Raw genomic sequence first — 21,731 nt, forward strand, 5'->3', positions numbered from 1 at the left:
GCTCAGCGGCCATGGCTCACGGGCCCAGCCGCTCCACGGCATGTGGGATCTTCCCGGACCGGGGCACGAACCCGTGTCCCCTGCATCGGCAGGCAGACTCTCAACCACTGCGCCACCAGGGAAGCCCCAAGCTGTTTTTATTATACCTGTTATGATCTGTGTAACCTTAAAATCATCCAATAAGTTATTTTGAAATTCTAATGTTTTTCTTATGCCTATATGAAAGTAAGAACATTTTGTTGTCTTATTTTGCAAGTAACATTTTAAAATTATTCTGAAGGATTTTCTAAATTTAAAATCTAGAAAAATCTTCGAAATAATTTTAAATTTAGGAAAGCATCTTATAGAGTAGCTTATCATACTGCATTGGCTAGAAAGGTACACAAGGTAGCTAAAGGAGCGATAGAGGCTTCTACAGTTGACGTTGCTGAATGCCTGCTGGATGAAAAGTCAGTAAAAGTTACTAAAAGAAATCACCCCAGGACCATTTCCCAACAATACATTAACTCGTTAAAGATTTAGCTGAAAACATGAAGACAAAGTTAATATCTCCAGATATTAATATCTTGATAAATCTACAGACATAGCTTTTTTTTGTATCCATCCAACATAAACACCAACTAACCACTGATAAAGATCTTCTTTTATGTGAATAGCAGTAAAATACACTTGGTGTATTGTTACTAAACACAAATGCTTGGCACTAAATACAAATGGTGATGAAATACATGAAGTGTTAAATAATTTATTTGACTCTCATGGTTTGTTTTGGAAAAACTATTTGACATTTGGACTGATGGTACCAAAGCAACAGTGGGCAAAAGAGCTTAACACAAATCAAGGCAGGAACGTCAAACTGTGCTGGTGGTCATGTCACATACTTGCAATAAAACAAAAATGTCAGTTTTACTTAATAATTCCCTTGATAAAGTAATAAAAATTATAAATTTAATTAAAATTTAACCCCTGAGTACACATTTTAAAAATATTCTACATGACTAAATGAGAAATATATATAAAAGGCGTCACTTCCACAGCCAAGTACGATGATGGTTGTCTCAAGGATAAACACTTGCATGATTGTTTGATTTGCAAACTAAATTGGTCATTTTTTTCATGAGCAAAATTTTTACTTGAAAGAGTGACCGACAGACAAATTATGGTTATTCAGACTTGGGTATTTGGAAGACATTTTTCTCAAAAATGAACAAAATAAGCCTGTCACTTCAAGGATAACAACTGATAGAACTTGTTGCTGATTATAAACTTTTATCTGTTAAGTGAAAATGAGAATTTTAGAATATTTGTATCTGTCACCATGAGGTTGTCAGCTTCCCAAAACTTAAAAGACTTTTTCTGATTAGGTCAGGGGTGATATTAATAAATGTGCTTTTTTGATGTTTCATAATAAAATGTATCAACATTTGGAAGATCTGCATAACTCACAACTCAATAAAACAATATTTTCCAAATGATCAATGCATGATGTTAAAATCATGCATGGGTAAAAGATACATTCAAAATGCAAAACCAAAAAATTTAATGCATCAGAGTATGAAAAGTTCATAGATATGGCTTCATAGTCCATATTGCAACTAACCTTTAGGAAGCTATCACTTGTTGAATTTTGGTGTAGTATCTGAGAAGAACAGCCACAATAAACTGAAAAAGACTAAATACTCCTCCCTTTTTAAGCTACATATCTCCGTGAGGGCAAACTGTCTTCATATTTTTAAACCAAAACAATATGTTGCCACAAAACATAGAAGATACAAGAATCCACACATCTTCAATTAAGCTAGGTGTTAAAGAAATTTTCAAGAATATAAAATAACGCCACTCTTCTCACTAACCTTATTTTTTGGAAAATATAGTTATTTTATAAAAATACATTATTTGTGGTAAAATGTAATGAATTTATTATTTTAAAATAAATGTTTTTTAAATTTCTGTTTTAATTCTAATACAGTAGGTATCTATAAATATGATCCACTACCCTACATAGTTGAGAAACTGTCCCATTTCTAAGAGAGCAGAGCATTGGAGGTTGAGCTAGAGTCAGGGTCACCAAACATAGCTGAGGTGGGGGCAACCACACTGAAAACAACAGGATTAAGTGAAAGGCTACATACTAAACAATGAGATATCCAGCTCCTTTCTTAGATATGAGGATGCTAGCAGATTTATACTTCCAAGTTGGCAGAAGAGAGAATTCTTCTCTGGAAAAACTAAATTGCACATAAGAAAAGACCAACAGATATGGACAGTTAGGAATCCCCTAATGTAATAACCCAGGCGGATCACCCTACATAGACCCTCAACTAGTTGAGAAGAAATGTCCATGAGGAATAAAAACATCCAATCAGTTTTTCGTGCCTCTCTCTTAAATAGGAATAGAGATCTAACCATCATTTGACATTTGAGGAAGATCTTTAATATGAAAGAAAAAAAAAAGAAAGAAGGAAATGGGGGGAGGAGGGAAGAACATAGAGGGAAACAAGTTTAATGAAGAAATCATAAGAAAAGTATTGGAGAAGAAAGAAAGGAAAGGAAAGGAAGGGAGGAAGGAAAAAGGAGGGAGAGAAAGAGGGTGAGAAGAGAAAATAAGAAACAAAATAAACAAACAACTAAAATTGATATCTTCAGAGAGAAAAATGATATTGCATCCAGAAACAAGAAAAGAAGCCATAAAAAGGAAGCTTTGAAAAACAGTTTTTGGAAATTAGAAATATGATAACAGAAATGAAAATTTCAACAGAAAACTTAGGTTATTAAGGAGATTTAGCAGAAAATAGAAGAAAAAAACAAGGGAGAGAAAAATATATAAAAATTAGACTACTGTTTGAGGAGTTCTGATATCTGACTAATGGAAGTTCCAGAGAGAGAGAGAGAGAGAGAGAGAGAGAGAGAGAGAGAGAGAGAGAGAGAGCGAGCGAGCACAAAAAAGAAGAAAATCATCAAAGAAAAAAATTTCCCTAAACTGAAGGGTATGAGTTTCAGATTGAGAGGGTCCACCACATACCTAGTAAACAGAATAAAAAGAGAGTCACACAAAGGATCACTGAGGACAAAAAGAAGATTTTACAAGTACCAACAGAGAAAAAACAGGGCAAATAAAAGGAATGGAAATTTAAAAGGATCAGATTTCTCAATAGTTACAAGAAAAGCTAGAATAAAATGGAGCCAAAGCATCAAAATCCACGGGAAATCTGTATGCATCCAAAATATAAATCAAATTCTAATACAAGGTCTCAACAAGTTTACCTCTCATTTATCTTTTCTCAGGAAGTTGTTGGAAAAAAAATGTTCCACCAAAATGAGGGAGTAAACTTCATAAAAAGGCATGGATCCAACAAATAAGAGAGCCAAAAGGAATCCCTAGGATGATGGTGAAGGGAGATCCCAGGACAACAGCTGTGCAGGAAGCACGGAGATCAATTAGTCCAGATGGGACCAGAGGAGAGACTGCTCCAGGAGAACACCTCCAAGGACAAGATGAAACTGATGGCTACCTGGAGTGTTTGCACAAAGAGAGAGATCTACTCCTCTGGTACAGAATTTAGGCATGACTTAGGGAAAGGCTAATAAGAAATTAAGCAAATGAAAAAGAGTTATTAATTGCAGGGAAAACAAAAAGTTGTGGAAGAAAGAAAATGTAATCATTACACACACATTCTCTTCTGTGAGTCATATTTACATAGGAATAAAAATATGAGCATTGAACTCTGATCTAACCAATACTTAAGATATAAAATATTGGAGGATGGGGAAATGTAAGTATGTTTAAGTGTGTGATGAGTTAGGGAGGTATGAGAGCTAAATTCTTATCTTCCATAGTAGGAAATTAATAGATAATATTTAAATCGGAAAAAAATTTTAAATACCATCAGATCGTTATTTAGAAATATGGAAACAAATATAACAAGTGGCTAAAACTGTGATGATTGCTTCTGGGGAGGGGGAATTGGAGTTGGGAAGGGTGGAGCTGGGTATTGATGGTTTCTATTATAAACAAAAATAAGGATGTAATAAGGATGCAATAAATACATCCTTATTACAGAAAAATTGGAAACTATAGAAAAGTAAAGATGACCATAAAAGCATCCCTATACTCCGTACATCTAAAGGTTAATACTATTAACCTATTAGTAACTTTTCTTTGAGTTTCTGTGCATTTTTATATTATTGAGGTATGAATTGTATATTTTATTTGATTCACTTAAAAGCATTTTCTTATTTATTTTTCATAACTATTTTCACAACAGTATATTATTTAATATTATATAATATATTTAGGTATAACAATTTAGGCTTTTTTCCTATATCTTATTATGAAAAATTTCAAACAGAAGCAGATGGAAAGAATTGTAGAGTGAAAAAAGTATATCCACCGCCTAGGTTCTACCATTAACGTTTTGCTACATTTGCTTCATCACACATTTATCAATCTATCTATCCCTCTATCCATCCATTGATCCATTTTATGTTTTGAGGCATTTCAAATAAGTTGCAGACTTCAGTATACTTCATCCTAAACACTTCATCAATCATACTATTAACCAGAGTTCTTTAATAGAGTTCTCTAATATCTGCTATGGTTCTTTTTCTTAAGTAAATTTTACATACAATGATCTGTACAAAACTTAAATGTATCATTTGATGAATTTTGACAAAAGCATACAAAATCCTGTGTAACCCAAATCCCTATCAAAGTGTAGAACATTACAATTACCCCAGAAAATTCACTCTTGTGCCTTTCGCTCTCGATCCATGTCTCTACCCCCTACACCTACAGAGGCAATTTTCTAATTTTCACAATCTATTCCAGAACTTCATATAATTGGAAAGACATAAATATGCTGTTTTATATAAGGCTTTTTTTGCACTTAGCATAACGATTTTGAGATTCATTTATGTTGTGAAGTGCATCAGTACTTTGTTTTTTGATCTTGCTGAGTATTATTCCTTTATACAACTATACAACAGTTTGTTTAATCCATTCTCTTGCTGATGGACACCTGGGCTGTTTCTAGTTTTTACCTATCATTAATAAAACTGCTATGAACATTCTTATAAAAGTGTTTGTGTGACATGTTTTTATTTCCTTTGGGTAAATACCTTGTGATGGAATTGCTCTGTCATAGAATAGGTTTATTTTATTTATATAAGAAATTGCCAGATATTCCAAAATGAACCAGATATACTATAATGATATCAAGAATTTTTAATGTGTCATTTTTTATTTTCTATTTTTTTTTGCGGTACACTGGTCTCTCACTGTTGTGGCCTCTCCCTTTGCGGAGCACAGGCTCCGGACGTGCAGGCTCAGCGGCCATGGCTCATGGGCCTAGCCACTCCGCAGCATGTGGGATCTTCCCGGACCGAGGCACGAACCCGTGTCCCCTGCATCAGCAGGCGGACTCTCAACCACTGCGCCACCAGGGAAGCCCTAATGTGTCATTTTGATGTTATATTTTCAAGGAATTTGTCCATTTCAATTGTCAAATTTGTTGGTATAAAGTTGTTCATAATGTTCCCTTATTATACTTTTAATATCTATGTGACCTATAGTGAGAATCCCTTTTTTATTCATGATAGTGGCAATTTCTGTTTTTTCTTTCCCATTCGCTCTTTCTCTCTCTCCCTCTATCTTTCAATCTCTCTCTCTAAGTTTTCAAATTTGTTCACCTATTCAAAGAGATACTTCTGGCTTTGTAAATTTTCTCTACTGCTTGTCTATTCTATGTTTTATTGCTTTCTGCTTTTACCTTTGTAATTTTCTTTATTTTACTTGGTTTGAGTTTAGTTTGTTCTTTTTCTAGCTTCTTAAGATAGAAACTAAAAAAGGTCATTGATACCAATGTTTCTTCTTTTCTAATATAAGCATATTGGAATATAGATTTCCCTCTAAGCTGTTTTTTCTGAATTCCACCAATTTTGATAAAATATATCATCATACTCATTTCAAAATATTTCTTACTTTCCCTCATGATTTCTTCTTTGATCCACAGATTATTTCAAAGTGTGTTATTTAATTTCAAAATATTTAGGTATTTTATAGATATTTTTCTTACTGATATCTAACTTAATTTCTTTGTCATCAAAACAGACACATGAAAAGATGCTCAACATTGCTAATTATTAGAGAAATGCAAATTAAAACTACAATGAGGTATCACCTCACACCGGTAAGAATGGCCATCGTCAAAAAGTCTATAAACAATAAATGCTGGAGAGGGTGTGGAGAAAAGGGAATCCTCCTACACTGTTGGTGGGAATGTAAACTGGTGCAACCACTATGGAAAACAGTATGGAGGTTCCTTAAAAAACTAAAAATAGAGCTACCATATGACCCAGCAATCCCACTCCTGGGCATATATCCAGAAAAGACGAACACTCTAATTTGAAAAGATACGTGCACCCCAATGTTGATAGCAGCATTATTTACAATCGCCAAGACATGGAAGCAACCTATATGTCCATCAACAGACGAATGATAAAGCAGATGTGGTATATACATACACAATGGACTATTACTCACCCATGAAAAGAATGAAATATTTTCATTTGCAGCAACATGGGTGGACCTAGAGATTATCATACTGAGTAAAGTAAGTCAGACAAAGACAAATATTATATGCTATCACTTATATGTGGACTCTAAAAGATAATACAAATGAATTTATTTACAAAACAGAAACAGTCTCACAGACATAGGAAAAAAACTTATGGTTACCAAAGGGGAAAGGGGGAGGGATAAATTAGAAGTATGGGATTAACAGATATACACCACTGTATATAAAATAGATAAGCAACAAAGATTTACTGTATAGCACAGGGAAAATAATCTGAAAAAAAAAATATATATATATATAACTGAATCACTTTGCTGTACATCTGAAACTAACACAATATTGCAAATCAACTATATTTCAATTAAAAAATTCTGTATGATTTCAATCCTTTCAAATTTATTGAGACTTGTTTCATAGCTGAGCATATATGATCTATCTTGATGAATGGTTCCATGGGCACTGGAAAAGAATGTATGTTCAACTCAGCCTACAACTGTCAATTAGGTCAAGTTGATTGATAGTGCTATTCAAATCTCCTATATCCTTTCTGTTTTTAATCTAGTTGTCCTATTAATTACTGAAAGAGATGCTTTTAAATCTCCAACTATGAAAGTAGATTTATCTATTTTTCCACCTTTTGTTCTTTTAGTTTTTTCTTTGGGTACTTTGAATCTCTGTTATTATGTATTGTTTCTATAGTTTTCTATTGCTTCTTTAAAAGATTATCACAAACAGTGGCTTAAAACAATCCAAATTTATTATCTTATCGTTCTGTATGTTAGAAATTAACATGGATCTCACTGGGTTAAAATCAAAGTATTAGGAGGGCTGTATTCCTTCTGGAAGTGCTAGAGAAGAATCCATGTCCTTGACTTTTCCAGCTTCTAGAGACTGCCCTTATTCCTTCACTCATGACCCCTTTCTTCCACCTTCAAATCCAACAATAGTGGGTCAAATCCTTCTCACATCACATCACTCTGACTTCTTCTTCTGTAGTTAAATCTTCCCATGCCTCCTCTTTTCTGACTCCCTCTTCCACTCTAATGGTTACATTGGGTCCATCTGGATAATCCAAGATAACCTCCCTACTTTAGGTCAGCAACCTTAGTTCTATCCACAACCTTAATTCTAGGAATACAATTTCACAGTCTTCTTAGAGTAAATATTGTATTACTTCACATTAAAAAAACTTGGAACAGTATAACTCCATTTACAGCCTCCTCCCTTCATCATCCTTTGTGGTATTATTGCCGTATATTTTTACAACTCTGTATGTTATAAACCCCATAATACAATGTTATATATTTGTATTAGAGTCAGGTTTTTTTAAAGAAATTAAGAGAAAAAATATATTTATCTATAAATTTACACTTTCCAAAGCATTTCATTATTTTCTGAGATCCAACTTTCCTTCTGATGTTACTTCTGTCTGAAGAACTTCCTTTAGTATTTCTTGTAGCACAGGTCTGTCAGCTTTCACTTACCCAAAACATCTTTATTTCACTTTCATTTTAAAAGAATATTTTTCTGGATAGAGAACTCTGGTTTGACTTTTTCTTCTTTAGCACTTTAAAGATGCAGTTCCATTGTCTTCTGTTATCCATTTTTTTCTGATGTCAAGTTAGCCATCATTTGTGTCTTTGCTCTCTATGTAAAGTGTCATTTTTATCTGAATGCTTTGAAGATTTTTCTCCATCCTTTTGTTCTCAACAGTTTAAATATTATGTCCAGGTGTGATTTTCCTTGTATTTTTCCTTCTTAGGGCTTGCCTAGCTTCTTGGTTCTAAAAGTTTTTCACTAAATTTGAGAGAAGTTCAGCTTTGGTTTCTTTTTTTAAAAAAATATTTATTTATTAACGTATTAATTAATTAATTTTGGCTGTGCCAGGACTGTTGTGGCATGTAGGATCTTTAGTTGCGGCATGCGGTCTCCTTAGTTGCAGCATATGGACTTCTTAGTTGCAGCATGCAGACTCTTAGTTGCAGCATGCAAACTCTTTGTTGTGGCATGCATGTGGGATCTAGTTCCCCAACCAGTAATCGAACCTGGGCCCCCTGCATTGGGAGTGCGGAGCCTTAGCCATTGGACCACCAGGGAAGTCCCCAGATTTGGTTTCTTAAAAAAGTTTTCTGCCTCATTCTCTCTCTCTTGTCATCTGGATTCTAACTGCACACATGTTACTTGATATTGGCAATGAGGTTGCTGAACCTTTGACAATTTTCTTCCCAATATTTTTTCTCTGTTCTTTAACTGTATAATTTCAAATGATGTGTATGCAAGTTCACTAACCCTTTCTTCTGTACTTTCCAATCTCTTAGTAAGCCCATCCAGTGAGTCTTTCATTTCAGTTATTTATTTAGTTATATATTTTGGTCGCACCGCATGGCTTGTGGGATCTTAGTTCCCCAACCAGAGATCGAACCTGTGCCCCTTGCATTGGAAGCATGGAGTCCTAACCACTGGACAACCACGGAATTCCCATCATTTCAGTTTTCTATTTTTTCTTTAATAATTTCATTTGGTTCTGTTTTATATATATATATATATAAAGTTTCCATGTCACTGCTGATATTTCCCTATATGTTCACTCAATAGGGACATTTTCCCTTAACTATTTGAATATATGTGCAATAGCTTCTTTAAAACCCTTGTCAGCTAATCCTATTATCTGGGTCATCTCAGGGTTTCAAGTCATAGATCATTCTCTTGGCCATGGGCCACATTTTTCTGTTTCTTTGCATGTCTAGTAATTTTTAAAATTGTATACTGGAAAGTGTGGTTGATATGTTGTAGAGACAGAAGAGTGTTGGTCTGGGATCTAGCAGGCAGTTGGATGAACGTCTGGTCATCTTGTTCTTGTAGCAGCTGCAGTTCAGACTTCGTTAGGGTGAGTCTGTTGTGGTTACACATTAGACTTAAGGCAAATCCTTAGTCCTGGGACATAGACTTTACTCCTGAGGCATGTCTTTTAGTTTTCACTGGAAAGCACAAGGTGTTTATCAAGCCCCTCAATTTGTGAGATTCAAATTACAATCTCTGTCCCTCATGTGACAGACAGCAGCTGAAATTTCTGTTCAAATTTTTCAGGCTTCCAGCTGTTGTTTTCTCCCAGGCTCCTTGAAGTCTCCCTTAAATATGCACAGTTCAGGGATCAGGCAAAAATTTGAAAGGAAGTTTATATGCATATTTGGTGTTTTGCCCCATTACTCTATCTTTCTGAGATTTCCACCTTCTGACTTTTTTTTTCCGACACCTCAAATCAATATGACATGTATTTCTTCTGAGTTTAAAGCCACCTCATACTGTATGGATTCTTAAGTAACAACAGATCTCACCAGTGCCATTCACGTCTTTCAGGAATTGAATAACTTCCTCTAGCTTTTGCTGCCTTTTGATCACTCTTTGTGTGTGTGTGTGTGTGTGTGTGTGTGTGTGTGTGTGTGTGTATTTAATTATTGTCCAGATTTATCACTGATATCTGATACAAGCTATTCCTGTAATTGAAACTTCATCTCACTAACTCTTTCTGGGTTTTCTGCATGGGTTGGAGGGAAGAACCAATCATCAAGTCGTGTATCTTGGTCCTGAAAATCCAAGAGCATGAAAGTCCAAATCAAAATAGTCTAACTATATAGATTTATTTATTTATGACTTCAGACTCAGAGTTCTGGTTGTTCAAGCTCCAAGCTCAATATCCTAGTATTGAATTGATTCTTTTGGCTAGATGTATACTGACAAATTCTATTCTCCTTTTTTTTTTTCCTGACAGTGACTCTTGATCTCCTTTACATTATTAAGAAATTTTCACCTCAGCATTTCTCAGGGTTAGAGAAACATGGCATTTGGCTTTAATTTTCACTGAGTCCTCCTGGCCAAGATTTCTTGGAATTGTTCCATGACTATTCCAAGTCTTGACTGAAAATTATGGCTGTAAGGAATAAATGGTAGAGTCCAGGTGCTACTTGTTGTCCCCAAATGAGTGCTGATCCTGGAGCCAAAAGAAACACAACCCCATGCCTGCTTTGGGGGTATTTTTAGAGTAGTTACAAACACATGAGATTTATCTTGAGAGATGGCCAATATTTTTTTAAATAGCTAATAAACAAACTATTTACAAAAATGTATTTCTCCTTTATAAAAAAAAAAAAATACTGTGCTCACTTCACTGCATTTGTACTATGGAGAGTACTTGAGTAGGGGATAAAAACTTTCTCTGATCCCTCCCTGTCAGCCATGATAACTGAGCAATGCTTACATTCTTACCAACTAATTTTTGTACACTGATCTCATTACTCCTCTTTATAAACACTATAAATTCTCCAGTCTCTTGCCTTTATGCTACATTATCCAGATAGCTTTTGGTGAGGACACTGAAGAGGATTTGAATTACACCGATAGAATGTAATCTTTCCAGTATAGGATCATTGTCTTGTTACCAAAGCCGTAACAGTTAAGAGAAGCCCATGGAGTGAGACAGAACCAACTTCAAGTCCAAAATCTGCCACTTTCTGTGTAATCTTTGGATTTTATACACCTTCCTCTAAGTTGTAGAAAAATATAGATAAAAACAGTCCTGACCTCATTTGCCTGTGCTGAGGATCAGATATAGTAAGACACATAAAGGTTCCTGCCACGTTGTTATTATTATCATTGGCGTTATTTTCCCCCCAGTAAATGCCCAATTAACAGTTGCCTAAATAAGCACTTGTTGAACTGAATAAGTGCTATTCTGGTAAAAGAGAAAACACACAAATTACAAAAACAGGTATAAAAAATAGTAATTGTAAGTTATGGTTAAGTGCTATGGAAAAAGGAGCTAAGAAAGACAATTAAATAGGGGGTCTACTTTAGATAGGATCATCAGGGAAGGCCTCTTGAAGGAGGTGACATGTAAGCTGAATCTTAAGAGATGAGAAGGAGTAAGCTACACAAAATATGAAGATAACAGCATTCCAGGCAGAGGGAATGACACATACAAAGTTCTTGAGGCAGACATGCATGTGAACCCTCTACAAACTGAAAGTCCTCACCAGTGTGTTGGGACAGAATGAGTAAGGGCAGGGTGGCATCAGACGAGAGCAGAGGCCAAACACAAAGAGCCTTATAGGCCAGAGTAGAGAGTGTGGCTTGTGGTCTACATGCAAAGGGAAGGCACTGAGGGTTTTTTGGTTTTTTTTGTTTGTTTGTTTGTTTGTTTGGGGTACGCGGGCCTCTCACTATTGTGGCCTCTCCGGCTGCGGAGCACAGGCTTCAGACACACAGGTCCAGTGGCCACAGCTCATGGGCCCAGCCGCTCTGTGGCATGTGGGATCTTCCCGGACCGGGGCACGAACCAGTGTCCCCTGCATCGGCAGGCGGACTCCCAACCACTGAGCCACCAGGGAAGCCCCAGCATTGGGGGGTTTTAAGCAAGGGAATGACAAGATCCTCAGACCCACTCAATCCATGACTCACAACGACAAACTGAAGGAGGATAAGAATTTCAGGAAATATTTGGAACTTGTTGTTTACAGAAACTAAGAGTGTAAATGCAGAATAAAATATTTTTCATTATGATTAAAGTTACTGATTGCCAACAATTAATTTTGGAATTAGTTTTAACTTTTTTCTTGGAGCACGGAAGATAGTTTATTAAATTTCAGTTATAACTTCATGACAACTACTTATCTTTCATTTCACAGCATCTGATAATAAGTAAGAGCAAAAATGGTGAATACCTACTGTTGCCAGGTAACTGCATCCACTGTGTTTCCTGCCACCTTCATGAATCTGTAGGAAACAGAAAGAACAAAGATATTGCAACTTAAAGTAAACCATATCCCCAGGGTTAAAAGAAAATAAGCTGAGACAGAGATCAGGCCAATCCTTGGGCAACTACACTTTCTGAGAGGGCCCACAGCGATGGCCTATCCATAGGTATTGAAAGTTAAAAGGTACAGAAGGTGAAAGTAATCACACTTTCAGCTCTCCACACATCCTTTACCATCTGGAAATCAAGACCCCAAGACAGCATTATACCTACATCTGTCTTTCCAATCCCATGCCTGATGGCTCCCACATCACCTTCCCTGTGATCAAAACTTATCTGTCACATTTCCGATTCTCTAAGGATTCTGAGATCTACTAGGAGACAAACGATAACATTTTCCAAGGATGACAACACAACATATGCCTTTGAAAAACCACAGGCCTCTCCTTCTATAGAGAGCATGGGAAAACCCAATTTATTTATATAAGTATATAAGTATGAAGCACTAACAAATATGCCCTAGTGATGGGCTACCACAGCTGTCTAAGTATAGAAACCTAAGCACCACATAGAGAAATTTAACCATTTCTGGAGCAGCTAAGTAGAGAACTGAGTGTCTCGACCAGGATGCTCAGCTCAAAACGGAAACCAGACCTGTTTCCCTGCAAAGCACTCAGCAAAGTCTTGCTAGCAATTTGCCACCCTCCTGTGCCCCTTGGGGTCCCACCAGAAACATAGTGACAGGAGAGAGCACCCAAGGCCACACAGATTCCATAAGGTATCATGAACTGCAGGTCTGTGAATAACTCAATTATCGACCTGCCTCCTTTTAGCCATCCACATGTTCTGAGGCCACGCGCTGTCATGGCTCGTGTTACTATTTGAGAGAGTTACCACTCAGACATAGGAAATCAAAAGGAACATCTCAGTTCCTTCAGATCTTACTTTCAATTCTCTTTCCTGAGACCCCGGAAGGGAACTTCTCCTCAGACAGAAACAGTCTTCCATCAGTACTTCATAAACAAAGAATTTGTCCACTGAGAAGGGAGAAGGACGGTATTTTGTCGAGAATGCCCTACCCCTGCCCTACTCCAGCCTAACCTTGCCAGGAGGACACATGGGCAAAGGGCGTGCTTGCGCTGCCCAGACAGAGGCTCTGTTTTGCCCTGATGGTGGAAGAATATTGAGTCTCTGCAGGACTGGGTGAGAGAAGGAGAAGGGATACCAGGACTACTGGTTTAGTAGCAGCGTGATGTTCATAAAAGAAGATGAAGAGGATGGAGAGTAGGGAGACAATGAGGAGGGGAAGGAGAAGAGGGAGGGAGAGGGGAAGAGGAAAGAACAGGAGGGGGAGGCAGCTTGGCTCTTGCCTGTATGGTTTTTGCTCTTTTTGTCTAGTACCACTCAGCAGTCCAGGAGCAAGAACATGGGAAATGGAGCATAGCGTTGACTGAGGAATGAAAGTGGTTTGCTGAACAGGACCAAAGCATAAATGGGGATTGGAGGGAATATAACATTTACTGAATACCTATTTAGTACCAGGTATTCGCATGTATTTCCTTCATATAATTCTCAAAATTGCTTTGCTTGGTGAGGTGGATATTATTAATCACATTATACAGGTTACTAACGTCCCTACTGGCTAGAGAAGTAGTATTTCCAGCACCCTAACCAGCTCATTTTTATGGGATCATGCCACTCCTCCTAGCAGTACTTCTTAGGAAGCAGGACATAGGAACCCTCTGCTTTTGGAGCCCACGGATTTCTCTTTCCCTTCTCCTCTCCTTTCTCCAGCCCAGAAAAATCTCTTGACTCTGGGAGGGTAGCTCCACTCTCCTCACCATTTCTAGCCCTATGCCCAGGATTCTTCCTTTAAAATTCAAAAGCTGGAAAGGCTGTGCATTCTCTTCTCCATCCTGTCAGGTGCCACCCCTGAGTCAATAAGCACACAACCAGCTATCTGCTTGAATAGACAGGAGAAAAATGGAAAAGTCCAGGGAGAAAGAAAACAGATTAGGATCCAAAATACTACATGTGGAAACCTGATGGCAATCTTAGAAGTAGGATAACCCAAAAATTAACAGGCGGAAATGAAATTTTGTACCCCCTCCCCAGGATATTTTAAAAATTAGAAAACCTAGGCAAACTTAGATACAAGTGTCATTAATATATATATATATATATATGTATATATTTATTTACATGGGCTTTACTCCTCCAAAATTATTTCTAAAATCTCTGAAAAGTAAAACTGCCTCCATTTATGTATAAAAATAACCATAATAAAAATTACAATGACATTTAGAGTGCTTTCCCATAAAATATTTTTCAGCTTCTTATGTATATAATTTCACATAACTCTCAAAACAGCCCTGGTAGGCAGACATTTCTAATTTATGGTGGAGGTTGGTAAGTCTCATAGAGGTTATGCGACGTGTTCAAATTCATAGAGTACTGCAGACTAAACTCAGGTTTTCTGATTCCAAACCCTATGTTGCCTTCAAGCTGTTTACACTGAGGACAAGAATTATTAAAATGCAAAAAAATAAGTTGAATTTTTGCCTTGAGAAAACACTACCTTATTTTTTAGAAAAAGAATAAAAGGCCTCAGCACCTTCTTTGCTTGTGGCTTCCTCTCACAGACTTGAGCATTTCAGTGTTATTTGTAAGACTAGGTGCTGGAGCAGGTGTCGAAAGGTGACTGACTCAGGGCCTCTGCTATAAGACAATCACAGTAAAGCCAAGAAGACACACACTGAGACAAATTAGTCTCTTTGTGTTGCATTGCTGGTGCAAACTAACTGCTGTGGGAGATCAGTCAAGGGAGTAGCTAGCTCTACCTTCTATGATGTTAGAAGAGGGATAAGCATTGAGTAAAGCTTCACATCTCACAAGAGGTTGAATCTAGCATTGAAAGAAGGTAAGATTTTGCCATGAAGAGCAGGCCAGGCATAGAGCAGCTTGAGCAAAGCATGATAGAGTCAAGGTGAGTGTTTTCTCAGGAGTCCAGGATATCTGGATATCAGGGGAGAGGTAAGGGAGTGGTAGGAAGTCAGCCTGGTCAGATAACTAGTTGCTAGCCTGCGATGCTAACACATCTGGCCTTTATTCCTTAACATCTCGGTACAAGTCGAGGTCTTATTTATCTTTGTATGATTAGCACCCAACACAATATTGTAAAATACAGCTAGCTCCTCCTGCATGTTGGATTTATCCTGTGCTTAAGCAAGTGAGGGTGTGTCAGGATCAGACTTGAGTTTTAGGAAGATCACTCTGGCTATGGTAAAGGTGAAAGGTAGTGTGGTGTGGACAAAATGGAGGGAGATGACTGCAGAGTGATGGGAGGCTTTGAAATGTGGGAACGAAAAAAGACACAGTTGAAAAAAACACTGTTGGAGCACTCAAGAGGACTCGGTAGGTGAGTTTAAGTGAGGAAGCGGTGTAAGAGAGAACCCCAAAGTTTTAACTGTGGTAATGCCATTGCCTAAGATGGGCAGTCCAGGAATAGACTTTAATGCTGGTGTTGGTGAATGTACTCCAATCCTTCTGAAAATGCCTCAAAGAACTTGAAGTAAATAGTCATTGATGATAACAGTTACACATTCACAAGAAAATTAGGAGGAAAAAATAATCATCAATGCCCTGCCTGGCTAAAAGGCTCTGGACAGGCAATTAAGAACACATCTAATTTGGTGTCTTAGAAGCTGGAAACTTGTTATGTATGATACTATAATCTGGAGATCCTCATATGCATTGAATAGTTTGTTCTGCTACAGGTTGATAATTAAGTCTTTAAATAACCTTCCATTATCAAAAGTTATATTATAAAAAGAATGGGAAAACTAGAGTTAGGAACATTTAAAGTAATGCTAATGTTTTCTCCCCACACCCCTCCCCCACCCGCAAAGAAAATCTATAATATCTATAATTAAATATGAAATATACTGGACCCATATATAGAATATTATATAGTTTACAGGGAAATATTTTTAAATTGAATATAGGAAAAGACCTACCATGATCCTGGGTAGGAAAATCAATTTATTCTTCCTAACCTAATTTATGGGTTTAATGAAATTCTAATAAAAAAATCCCATCAGATATTTTTGAAACGTTGCAAAATCATTCTAACATTCATCTGAAAGAAGCCAAGAATGTTCTGAAAAAACTGTAATACTGAAAAGACATTTATCTGATCTACCATACATTAAAATATACCATAAAACCTGCAATTATTAAAACATTCCTAGGCATTAGTCAGGAGATCTTAGTAAAGAGATCAGGAATTAGTAAGGATATCTATGGAACAGAAGAGATTTTTTACAAAAATTTATATATAAGAATTTATTACATGGAAAAGAATTTAGTATGTGAAAAACTGAAGCATGTTTTTAATAGTGCTATGTGATTTGTAGCTATTTGGGAAAACAGTAAAGTCAGATCCTTACCTAAAGTCTTATTTTGTAAAAGAAATCAAAATAGTAAAATATACTTTCATTTCATTTTAATATTTTAAAAAATTTGTCAATCACTATTTAATATGTTTAGACCAATGATATTATTATCTTAACTTTAGTAGCATATTTAAGCAGTAGAAAAGTTGTTTTAGCTAACCTTATGGGAAAAAATTATTAAATATATGTTCATATGAAAACTGTTGTAAACTACATTCTTTCCCTCTTGGCAAAATGATGAGAACAACTTCAAACATATGGAAGCATTTCTCCACTTATTCTGATGAGGAAGAATCTAATTCAGGAATAATGTCAAACAAAATATGCATTTCCAAATACTACCACAATGACTAAACATACCTTTGTTTTTTTGAGAAGTGTATAAAATTCATTTAAAATGGAGCAAATGTTCTGTTTTCAGAAGTCTTTGAATGATTGAAAAAAAAACTAGAAAAACAAAAACAAATGACAGAAATAACACATAAAGGAACCTGATTAGACAAAACTCCATGGAATAGACATTATAGCCAGTGAATTTGGTGAATTCTCCCCAGCCCCATTATCCCTCTCTGAACACTAGGGCTCTCTGTATCTACCGTGTATCTACATCATTTCCATACTTTGTTTTTATATCTATATTGGCACTGCAGAGGACAACAAGTCCAAAAAGATTATAATTTTCTTTGTTCAAATCTAACATTGATGGATTCTTCTGCTCCTTAGTTTTGCCTGTTTCTCAGAAACTGGCCCAAACCACATAAATGAATAACTTCCACACAGCTGCAGTGCTCAGCAACAGGAATATTAGAGGTGGAATAACATGCACACAGACTAGTGCTGTCAGGAGTGAAACACCATTGGGAAAGTGAAATTCTGTTTAGGGTCCAGTATCATCCAAGCGTTTTCAACCATCCACCTCCATTCTAATCCCTAGATTTAGGTCTATGAACGAACAAGTAAAAGATGACCCAGGATGTGAATAATGACAAAAAGGAAAGATCTTGGTTTTCCAAGGTTGGATGTCTCCATACCTGAATTATGAAGACAGAAATCTTGGAAGATTATTTCAGAGAATAGAAGATGTCTGTCCTCATGCTGACATCCAGTCACTCAAAAAGGGATAAGTGAGGGAAGGGGCAAAGACCTGTACTTAAGAAAATTGGCCAGTGCCAGGCAGACGTTTCAGTACTGGGGAATCTTTCCCACTGGAGCAAATATGCTGCTATGGAAAAGAACAAAATATCCCCTTTCATTGTGAGAGTTCCTTTCCTCCCCCAAGGGACCCCAAATCTGGGAGAATTTCTTTCCTTTGTTATCCACCTGCACATATGACGTATCTGCAATGTTGTGGAGCCGTCTCTCCCAGTGCATATCACAGCTCTCTCTTATAATAAGCCACATCTTTATTCATGGTCTTTGGAGTTTGATTTCTGCTTCTGGACCACACAGTGCAACCCTGAAAACTGGTTTCTGAATTTTGCTCCCAGTAAAGAGGATAAATCCTTCATGGGGAACTAGATGTCCAAATGACTACAAACTTCAGTAAGAGTGTGGCAGCCTGATCCTTCTTTTCCTTGTCCACAAGGAGAATCTTTGGTTATGTAACTAACATGAATAAGATGTGACAGCCATTCTACACAAAAACTAGGAAAAACTTGTGAGGAAATTATTCATTTTGAGTTACAGCAAACCAGGCATCTTCTATTTGGTCCAAAGTCACTTACATTTCCATGGCTAATTATATATTAAGTTATACTAGGTTAACTATATATTAAGCTCTAGAAGAAATAAAATATTGATCTCTTTCTTCCCCACCCTCTCTCGCTCTCTTTCTACTCTCTCCGTTTCTCTTTCTCCTTCCATTCCTCCCTTCAAGCCTCCCTTCTTCTCTCCCTCCCTCCTTCCCTTCCTTTTTCTCTCCCCACCCATATTTATATATAATATTACACTTGCAGCAGGCTGATAAATAGCATGGCTATATGTTCATTGACTTTAATGGCTAGTGCAGCTCTCTATTGAGGCTTCTCTTCTAGCTTATAATTCCCTTAATTTGATAGATTTATAGAGTTTTTAACATACAAGGACTTCTTGAGAGGGGTGAGACTCTCTACAGAATCTCTCTTACCAATAAAAGTTACACCCATGAGGCTTAATTTAAGAAGGATCTTAATGAAGAAAGGAAAAAATAAGTTAGCTACCACTTACTGATTGACAGGCACTTGGTAAGCAGTTTACATAATGTACAATCTTATAAGGTAGGTATTATTACTTTCACTTTATAGATGAAGAAACTGTGCTCTAGATCACCCAACTAAGTTGCAGAGCTAAGAATCAAATCCATTTCTGACTTTAAATTCCTTGCTTTAACCATGCAGAGATGGCAAATTTGTGATATGTGCTCCCTTTTTCTGAACCCATGGTAGACCTTGGTAACAGATCTCAATACTCTTTCCCTAATCTCAGAATTGGCCTACGAATCCTTCTCAGGATACGGTGCCAGGCACTATTACCTGGAACTGGCCCCCAAGATGAAGGCTATTTCATGCTGCTAATGGGGACTTGGGAGGAGGGAGGCTATAGAACAATGTCTGGAATAAAATGGAGGCAGATGTGAGACAATAATACAGAAAGGACAAAATAGGTTTGCTTGATTAGAATGAAGACAAATAGCAGGGGGTGAGGGACGGTGAAAGAAGATGTTGAAACAGATCTGGAAGGCTATGGCTGGAGCTGGAAGGTGCTGGTTAGGGGAATATTATGACAGACATGTCTCGACAGTCTAAAATGCTGCTGGATTCAGGCAAAGAAGGCTATAACTGACCTGATATGATTTGTCCTGGCTGTGGAGCCGGGTGGGAAGGAGGAAAAATGCATCAAGATATCGTGAAGAATTTCACACAGAAAAGCAGACTTTCCAAAAGCTCAAGTCCTGGTATGAAGCTGAGTCTATGAGAGTGAAAACTATGGAACTAAGGTGAAGAGTATTATATATTTTTTCCAGTATGCTAGACCACGCGGCTTCACTCAAAGATGAAAATTCAGGAAAACAGCACCACAAAGTAGAAAGAGCAGGGGCCTAGGAGTCCGATAGATACTTGATTTCAGACCTGGCTCCACAACATATTAGCCATGTGACCCTGGGTAAGTTGTTTAACCACCCTGAATGTTTTCAAATGGAGAGAGCCTACTTCCCAAAGGCATTGTGAAGATGAACAAGATAACATACATGAAGAAACAAGGGTACTGCCAGGCACACTGCTGGCACCCCATAAACGTGAGCTTGGTAAATAACTTAGCGTTTGTGTACCTCCATTCCTTAATCTGTAAAATAAGATAATAAGACCTGCTCTGTCTATATTATACGGCAGTAGTTCTCATACTTTGCTCCTTCAGTGAGAGAATGGTTAAACAAAATGTAGTCTACCCACACCATGGAACATTACCAGCAATGAAAAGGAGCAAACTATAGACACATGCAGCAACCTGGTTGAATCTCCAGGGAATATGCTGAGTGGACAATCTAACCCTAAAAGGTTGCATATTATATTATTCCATTTATGTAACATTTTTGAAATGACAAAATTATAGAAATAGAGAACAGATTAGTGGTTGGCCAAAGTTTTAAGTAAAGAGCGAGAATGAGGATGAAAGAGTGACATGAGATACCCCTGTGGTGATGGAAATGGTCTGTATCTTCACTGTATCAATGCCAATGTCCTAGTGGTGATATTGTCCTATAGTGTCACAAGATGTCACTGTTGGGAGAAACTGGATAAAGGGGACTCGGGACCTCTCTGTACTATATCTCATGCTGCATTTTAAAGAAGCTCTCCAGGTGCTTCCATTGAGGGAGGACCATGGGCCACACCTTTTACAGACTGTGATCTCAGCAGCACTTGTTAGGGTAGGTCATTCTTGGAGGAAAAGTAGGGTTCTTAGGGAAGGTAGAATGGGGAAGGGAGGCAAGAAATGGAAAAAAAGAAAGTGAGGAAGATATTTCCCAAGACCATAGGTGTCAAACCTAAATCTATGTCCCAGGACACCCATCTCCTTCTCCAATGTTCTAACCCCCATCTGACTTCTCTGACAACAGAAGAAGAGAGAAACATCCTTCATCATAATAGCCATAACTGATATCCCTGGGCTTGGGTCAGGAATTAGGCTGTCTCTCTAATCAAGAAAGAAGTCCTGTCCAGGAAAAAAAAGAAAAAAAGAAAAAAAAGCAAGTTTAGAAGTAAGCAGTCATTAGCATAATTCTCAGCCAGGGAGCAGACCTTTACACTAGCCCATGCTTCCTTGTTAATTAGCACGGAACAGCTGCTGGGAAGGCCCTGCCTCTCTCTACAGGCAGAGAAGGAAACTCTCTTCTTATAAACTGAGAGGAATAAATTGTTCTCACCTCCTGTAGTTTAAGGCATATACTCTTTCACAGGTGAAATAAAACATAACAATTATTAGGAATAACACTGTGATGATTTCTCTGTGCACCAAACTGTCCCCAGCTGTGCAATTTCCCACTCCAAACAAGAATGTGGTGTAAGCAGGTTTGTAGGCAGAAGCTGTGATCACCCTCATTATAATGCAATGTTACTTTAGCTAATCTTTCTAGTTTTCAATCTCATTCAGTTCTCTGAACTGCTTAGAAGGCTACATTGAGCCATAGGCAAAAAGTCAGAAAAACAACCCTGCCTTTTCAATTTGAAATTCACTTGTCCTTAACAATTGTAGCCGACATTTCTTTAGGTGTGGATTGTGCCAGGAACTACACTTAGCACTTTCAATTCATTATCTCATTTAACTTCACAATAAGCCTAAGAAATAGATAATTTCATTAGCCTCATTTTACCAATGAGGTTTTAGAGAGATTAAATAATTCAAGGTGACCTAGCTAGAAGCTGATCTGGGTCTCATCTAGTTCTAAAGTGTATGCTCTTTACATTCCTGCTATCTCCA

At 37.2% G+C, this 21,731-nt stretch overlaps 1 protein-coding gene across 3 annotated transcripts in view; it reads right to left on the reverse strand.

Annotated features, from left to right (window-relative positions):
- The window catches only part of HPSE2 (heparanase 2 (inactive)), a 551,090-nt gene that overhangs the window by 203,780 nt on the left and 325,579 nt on the right, over nt 1-21,731 (reverse strand). For all 3 annotated transcript variants that reach the window (XM_024734988.1, XM_024734987.1, XM_024734986.1), the window contains one exon: nt 12,297-12,344. In XM_024734988.1, coding sequence (XP_024590756.1) covers nt 12,297-12,344 — 48 coding nt within the window. The remainder of the gene's footprint in view (nt 1-12,296; nt 12,345-21,731) is intronic.

This window comes from Neophocaena asiaeorientalis, unplaced genomic scaffold (assembly GCF_003031525.2).
Source record: "Neophocaena asiaeorientalis asiaeorientalis breed wild unplaced genomic scaffold, Neophocaena_asiaeorientalis_V1.1 scaffold240, whole genome shotgun sequence".
Lineage (NCBI taxonomy): Eukaryota > Metazoa > Chordata > Mammalia > Artiodactyla > Phocoenidae > Neophocaena > Neophocaena asiaeorientalis.